Genomic DNA, 7,492 nt, shown 5'->3' on the forward strand with positions numbered 1-7,492 from the left:
TAAAACGCAAATTGTATTTTAGTTTTTTTATTTTTATTTTTTTGTTTTTAATAAAATACAGGCATTTTGCAAGATTATAAATTTAGAGGTCTATAATTTTACATAACACCCCATGATATAAATAACACCATTTTTTCTTCCCTTCTTAAATTATTTTCCGTTCAATTTCTAATATATGAAATTCTATTTTTCCAAGGGGGGAAAAATACTCCAATCTACGTTCTATATTCTAATAAACATAGAACACGACCACAGCATGACCAACAATTATTAAAAAGGACCACTGCATAAATAGGAGTGATGTAATAATGACGGACTAATATATATTTCTTTTCTTTTCGATCGGGTACAATGCCGTAGTTTGTCAAGAAAAGGTCAAATTTAGCTTCAACCTTATCCAATTTCACTTGACCACTATATGCTGTTTCATTTGGGTCAATGCTTTGACATTTAAGAGATGGTGCATAGTGGTGACCAATTATTCCTAAAATAATTAAAATAATGAGTGTTGGCGTGATACATGTTTTAGAGACAGTCGTTAATTTGTAATATAAAACATCTCAGTTATTTTATTACAATATATATTCAAGCAACTAAAATAATTATTTATTAATTAACTACTGATGTCACATCAAACCCCGCTTCACCCGACTCATGTGCACCCCTAACAATAAGTCATGTGGAATTTATTTTTTTCGTCAGCATCAGATTTTTTTTAAAAAATATATATTATATCACTAATTTTACTAAAATATCCTTATAATTTAATAAAAATAAAAATAATATTTTTTATTTAATTTTTTAAAAATACCAAATACCCTTTTTTAAATAATTATCTTTTTAAATTAATTAAATTGAATTAAATTATTTAATTTTATAGTTTTAAAATTTAAAAAACAAAAATAAAAACACATTTAATTATTTATCTATACTAAAAAAAATTATTTCAATCTTATTAACAACTTCCATAAACCTTAATCATTCATTCATACCAAAAAAAATAAATAAATTTAAAAAATACAAAAAAAATCACTTTGTTCTCTTTTCCCGGGTTTCTCCCAGAACCTTCGTATCTCTTCTCTGTCTCCCTCTCTTCTTTTCGCACTCTCTCTTCTCTCCAGTAAAGAAGACGAAGAAGCTTCCTCCACGGCGCCCTGTCACCACAGCATTCGTTGCGCGCCTCACCCAGCCGAGGAGAACCTTGTCGTGTCAGAGGGCGTCGCCGTCTTCCTCGTTCATCATCACCGTCGTGAGCCTCTCCCTTCCGGTAACATCCTGTCCGTAAGAAAGACTTTGACTTCAGAATTTGTGGCATGCTTGTGTTGGCCCTCTTGTCTCTTTACAAATAATTTTGCATCATTTGAGCTAAAAAAGACAAATACAATGCATAGTATGAACTAAAGTGTGTGATTGCATTATTATTATTCTTGTTTCTGAACAATCTAATTGACAAGGATGTATTTGGATATAAAGATTGAATCTTAAGACACTTATGCCTAATTGGTGGTTAAAAACATGGAAGATGTTTTGTTTATTCTTTAAATTTGTTAACATCAATCAATTTCAAATAATCAAATATTGTTGACGATTTTATGATGTATGTGTAACAAGTTTCAGGTTCTAGTTCATGTGATTTTCCATGTTTATATAGTCTTTTAAACACTTTAATTTCTCTCGTTGTTGGATTAAGCAGAAAAGAAAAGAAAAAGCATTCCCAAATTTGCTGTGTTCTTGTTGCCTTTGAAGAAGGGGGTGGTGTAACTAGAAATTGAAACCATTACATTATGGATTTGGATACCTATAGACAAACTTCCTATGATGGTCTTGGCTTTGGTTAGATCTCTGATTCATTCTTTTTATTTATTTGTTGAGTGTGTAGAGGTTGAAAAAGGAAAAACTTTAAACCCTGTCAATGCCAAATTTAACTACTCAAGGATGGCAGATAAGAAGAGCTCAGTTACTATTTTTGACTTTCAATTATTATAGGCCGCAACAAACAGCTTTAGCAAAATTAAATGGCTTTGTTGTCTAAATCCAACACGAAGTTTAGGTCTTGTGAGGGATTCTACATAAGTTGTGGTGGGTTTGGTTATTTGGATAGTGGTTTTGCCACTTTCTGTATCTATAATCTAATATTACTGCAGCCATATGCAAGACTTGCTAGCTCACCTTCACAATTGTGTATTCACAGAGCCTCTTAAGTCCTTCTAATAGATATTGATCAGCTGTTTGGAGAAGGTCTTGAGCTATATCTAAAGTGATTTCAGTCGATCCAGTGTATATAAATCTGGACATCGATCAAATAAAAAGAATATTAGTTGCTCAAAAACTACTAGAAAGTTTATATAAAAGATATGGCTGCAGAATTTATTAGACTCATCATCAGCTCAAAAATTTTCCATCTAATATTTAGAATCTCAATATTCTTTGCATCCTTCTCCTGACATGAATAGAACATTTGTATATTAGTGCCAGAAATCTAATAATCTATCTCACTTACTGCTTGAAATTGCAATACAAGTTTTATCAATTATATAAATTCTAAAAAAACAAATATTGCAGTACAAGTTATTAGAAGGTTGAAAGAATATAACAGCCGATATTGGTGATTTTAGGAATATTATGGGGTGTGAGTGGTGCACTTGTGAAGGCTAAGTTCAAGAATGGTGGAAGTGGTGCCGAGTTATGGTTCGCTTGCATGGTTTGACCTGTAGGCATGTGGATTCGATGGTTCTTAGCTCGGCTCAACCGTCGTGGATTAGGAAGGGCAGGGTTGTTTAAATGGATGCCATTTGGAACTCTTATTGCCAATGTATCAGCTGCTTGTGTAATGGCTGCACTTTCCACCGTAAAGGAAGCAGTAAGTTTCTTTTGTGCTCCTCTCCCAATGCTCCAATATTTGCTGCATTTACTAATCTCTAACCTAATAATAGTAATAGGATTACAATTAAATTAGATACCATTGAGAAATTGTTACAATTGTGTCTAGATACATTAATTTATGAATGTACAAAAAAAGGTTAGTACAACCATCAAAAGTACTGTGTTAAACATACAAGAAATAGCAAATTAGAATCATTTATACATCAATATATTCCTGATGTAAAGATTTTATTGTTACAAATCCAAATCTTCAACAACCGCTAAAGATGGATTCATATGAGTCATTCACTAAAAAGTTGTAGTATGATTGATGTGATATCCGATGGCTGGTACGAAGTCTATAAAGGGTTTGTGATATAAAGTTTAGCTTTAGATAAAGAGAAACCAATTTCACATTGCAAAAATAAAAGAAAAACTCATTTTTCTCATTACAAATTTTGTAGGTCAATACCAAAGATTGTGACACTATTGTAATCGGAACACAGTTAGGTCTCTTGGGGTGTTTGAGTACTGCCTCAACTTTTGCAGCTGAGTTCAATGCAATGAAAGAAAGCAATCATCCTTGGAGAGCCTATGTGTATGCCATTATCACAATGTGTGCCTCATTTGTCCTTGTAATCTTGATCTACTATGTACCTGTTTGGGCAACGGGATATGACACTAGCACATAACAATTGGGGCATAGCAGAAGGCAATATCTACTTTTGACCTTTGGACAGTGTGTTTATTGGTGGAAAAGTCCAAGTTTGACCACAAGATCCTTCTTAATTTTAGAAGCAATGAAATTTTTCTATAAGGAAGGACTCGAGTATGGAGAAGTTGAGTGATGCAATTTACCACTTTTCTTTTAGGCTCAATAATTTCTATAGAACTGTATGCTGATAGGACTTTGATTAATGTTTGATCAGCTCTCAAATTTTTAATTAATTTAGATGAGCCATATCATAAGGAGAAAAAAGATGACAATGGTACATATATCATTTCTGCAAAGGAAACTATGGTCTATGGCTAAATGAGTTTCCAAGGTCTAATACAGTTGCTGCCAAAGATGATAAGTTTATCATTAGAAAGAAAATATGCTATTAGAAAAGAGGAAAAGGGTGACAAGAAATTGAAGCATATATTGACAAACTTGCCAATTAGTGATGCTCTTAGAGCTAGATTTACAAAACCTTGGCCTTGCTTATCTTCATGAGTGTACTTCTAATTAAAGTAATAGACAGTGATAAAAGCAACAGTCCTTTTCTATCGTTGATTGCTTTCTAAATCAAATGTATGGATTTGTATATGAAGACTTCTTTTTGTTTTCTTGCAACTCTCTCTCTCTTCTCTTTTACAAAATTATCTCATCTCTAAATTTATTTTATTTAATTAGAAAAGGAAAAATAAATGTTTAAAATTGACCGGGGGATAGGTGTATACTATACTTGAGCAGAGGGTCTTTGACATGTAAAGCTATCATTTGTTTATTTTATTCACGATACCTAGAAGATATGAATTATTGAATGGTGATAAACGTTTATGAACAAATATTAAGATGTTAATATGAATGTATTTTACATAATTAATTAATTCAGATGAGAAAGCAATGATGAAAGCACAGTCAATTATGTTAAAAAAATCACGGATAAATCAAATAAGAATTTTAAAATGTATCGATATCCTGATGTTTCAATGATTTTTAACCATTGATCTTAATTATAAAAAATATATATCATTATATAATTAAGATGCTGGCTTTTCATTATATTTTCTCTGTTTTTCTTTATGCAGAGTGTAAAATAAAAAAAGAACCTTGTTAATTATGTGGTTATAGTTCAATTCCTTTGTTATTTTATTAAATAGAAAAGAAAAATTTGTTCCAGAAGACATGAACGTGTCATATGGTGTTAGGCTAGCAAAACTTTTAGACACTCTAGTAGGTTTTGTTGGACTTAGTTGACCGGCAGAATCTTCTATGAAAGCCAAGTTTTCAGGCTCTGATTGCCTAGATGGAGAAAATACTTTTGAGAGGACTCTTGAACTTGATTTCTGTGGACTTTCTCTGATAACAGTAGTCCTCAGCTTTGAAAGATGAGATCCTTTGCGACCAAGCTTGTGATTCGCTGTGTTCCTAGATCGCCCTTTTGAATTGGCTTCTTGCCAGCCCTCATCTGATGATGTCTCCTCCTGGTGAATAGATTCACTTGACAGTGGTGGACTATACATAGGGACATTATTGCCATTTTCGTTCATAACTTTATAATCCACCATGCCAGATCTTTCTTTTGTTTTGTTTTCTGCCGTACCAATAGCATATTCCAAGCCATTATAGACAACACCCACATTGCTTGGTGCATCTTCACGTTGAAGGTTTTGTTCACTTATTGGTAGAAGTATCTAAAAGATTAGAGATATAATCGACAACTTGCATAATGAGGCAACACAATAGAAAATTTTACAAAACAAAGGTAGCAGCAGTTTATAACAATAAAGCAATTAATGTCAAATATATAAGGTAACACCATGTAAAAATTTGGCAGAGAACTTTCCCACGCTGCTGTTTTCTCTGAGCTTGTTCATTTCCATTAGAATTAAGCTCGGGACTTATAAAATCCAGAAGATCTGACACACTGCATTAAAAGAGTCACAGTTTTTTGGTGCCCTGAATACAACAATCAACAGAAATTCTTCATGGCATAGGCATCTAAACCATTTTGAAGAGGAGAGTCATTGTAACCTACTTCAAAGCAAGCTCGTATTGTTGCATACGATAGTAAAAGACAGAAAGGTCCCCATAGCTTTTTATTGTGTCAGGATGATCAAGCTCAAGCTCCCTCTCATTTATATCGACCGCCTTTTGCTGATATATTGTGGCCTAAATAAGCAAAACTCGAACAAGTTCATTGGCAACAATAATGATGGATAGACTCTACTTTCTACACTACATGAGAAGCAAATATAACAGAATCTTCACATGATTACCATAAGTTGCTTGGTAAAGAACCACATCTAAAAGATTATAGGCACTTGCAGTAATTCGATGATAGGTACATCAAACAGCCATCATCTTCACCAATGCCTGCAATTAAATAGACAAGTGTGTATAGAAAATAACAGATCATGCTTATGGCAGATAACAAACAAGATGATAATAGTCAAACCACAAGATGATAACCCAAAATAATGCTTTAAACTGCAAGTTCCAACATTAATTTGAGATGACCTAAAGCATAGCTGGTACAAGAGAGGTAAATTTATTAAGCATAAGATGATGATAGTCAAACCACATTATTAGGTCATGATTAATAAAATTTATACAAGGCATAAATAGGTGGGAAGATAATTCATGGCAGCAACAATGCCAGGAATATTGTTCTGAACACAAATAAAAAAAAAAAGAAGCAAAAAACATATATAGGAATGGCATTAAGCAAAAGAAGAACTCATGGCAAGATGGAGTGTTGGGAACAAACTGTGCCATTCCTCCAAACTCAAACTACACATACAAGTTTTAAACCAAGGATCAGATTGGCACCTTTTCCTACTTTCCATCAACTGCATTTCACAAAGCCGCTGGAGGATTTGGAGGACTCAATATCTATCACAGATCTGTCATCCCAATCCCTTATCCAAACCCTGCTGGTGATTTCACTTTGCTCATTGGTGATTGGTTCAAGACCAAACACAAGGTAATTAACCAACCAGGATTATTACATTTTGCTCCATTCTTGATGAATCATAAAGAAATTGAATGTTAGTCTTCTTGATTGCAGACATTGAGGCAGACTTTGGATTAAAGCAAGAATTGACAAAATTAACAACAACGACTATAAAATCACAGAAATTAAAGTAAATCCCATTAATTACAGAAATCACTACAGTGCTATAATAATTAAAAGAAATCACAGAGGGAGAGTTACCGGAAGGGAGAGGCTGACGACGGTGATGAAGAACGAGAAAGACGGCGATGCTCTCTGGAACGAGGAAGACGGCGACGCTCTCTGACGCGACGACGTTCTCCTCGGCTGGGTGAGGCGCGCGACGAATACTGCGGTGACCTTGGCAGGGCGCCGTGGAGGAAAAGAAGGAAGATTTGTGATATAATATATATTTTCTTTTAAAAAAATTAAATTTTGATATGAAAAATAAATTCCACAAGACTTATTGTTATTTGTCCATATGTTAAACATATCCGTACGTATGAATTTATGATCGTACCTTAGCAAACACCATAAATTAGATAATAATTTTTTGCGTCCCCGTACACGTCATATGTCCGTACGTGTTGACATCGAGTATAAACAGCGGGCAGGAGAGTGCCAATTCTGTTGACCGTTATTCCAATAAACGGCAATAATTAACTAGTATACAGGTGTCGTTTTTTAATTTTGATGTTGGACTTTGATAGTGATACTTTAGTATTGTTGAAATTTTGTGTTTTACTATTATGTGAAGACTATAAATCTGTCGGATTTGTTATTTTTTATTTTAAATTTTTTAAATGTACAAATTTAACTTGATTTATTATTTTTTATTCTAAATACAGGTGTCGTTTTTTAATTTTGATGTTGGACTTTGATAGTGATACTTTAGTATTGTTGAAATTTTGTGTTTTACTATTATGTGA

The 7,492-nt window shown here is 33.2% G+C and overlaps 2 protein-coding genes across 3 annotated transcripts; one reads left to right on the plus strand and one right to left on the minus strand.

Moving 5' to 3' along the window:
- LOC107624448 (fluoride export protein 2-like) lies at positions 1,053-4,068 on the plus strand. Of its 2 annotated transcripts, XR_001616896.2 has the most exons (3): positions 1,053-1,267; positions 2,616-2,860; positions 3,327-4,068. XR_001616896.2 is itself a non-coding variant. In XM_016326942.2 (2 exons), exons 1-2 carry the CDS (start codon positions 2,717-2,719, stop codon positions 3,552-3,554), a joined length of 372 nt encoding a protein of 123 aa, XP_016182428.1. In that variant the 5' UTR covers positions 2,443-2,716; the 3' UTR covers positions 3,555-4,068. The 2 variants fall into 2 exon arrangements, 1 of the variants encoding a protein (XP_016182428.1); XM_016326942.2 differs by lacking the exon at positions 1,053-1,267 and having other exon boundaries at positions 2,443-2,860.
- Positions 4,609-6,394, minus strand: LOC107624215 (protein TSS-like). The gene is made up of 4 exons (XM_021114549.1): positions 5,848-6,394; positions 5,607-5,740; positions 5,411-5,495; positions 4,609-5,262 (listed from the first exon to the last, which is right to left on the minus strand). The coding sequence occupies exons 1-4, from the start codon at positions 5,872-5,874 to the stop codon at positions 4,609-4,611; spliced, it is 900 nt and encodes a 299-aa protein (XP_020970208.1). The 5' UTR covers positions 5,875-6,394.

Source organism: Arachis ipaensis, chromosome B10 (genome assembly GCF_000816755.2).
Source record: "Arachis ipaensis cultivar K30076 chromosome B10, Araip1.1, whole genome shotgun sequence".
Lineage (NCBI taxonomy): Eukaryota > Viridiplantae > Streptophyta > Magnoliopsida > Fabales > Fabaceae > Arachis > Arachis ipaensis.

Bases quoted from the DNA above. Each gene is read 5' to 3' on its own strand.
- LOC107624448 (XM_016326942.2), top strand. From the start codon at position 2,717: ATGTGGATTCGATGGTTCTTAGCTCGGCTCAACCGTCGTGGATTAGGA. The intron at 2,861-3,326 runs GTAAGTTTCTTT...CAAATTTTGTAG, and splicing joins TTTCCACCGTAAAGGAAGCA to GTCAATACCAAAGATTGTGA.
- LOC107624215 (XM_021114549.1), bottom strand. From the start codon at position 5,874: ATGTGGTTCTTTACCAAGCAACTTATG. The intron at 5,741-5,847 runs GTAATCATGTGA...TTGCTTATTTAG, and splicing joins TCTTTACCAAGCAACTTATG to GCCACAATATATCAGCAAAA. The intron at 5,496-5,606 runs GTAGGTTACAAT...CTTTTAATGCAG, and splicing joins CAATACGAGCTTGCTTTGAA to TGTGTCAGATCTTCTGGATT.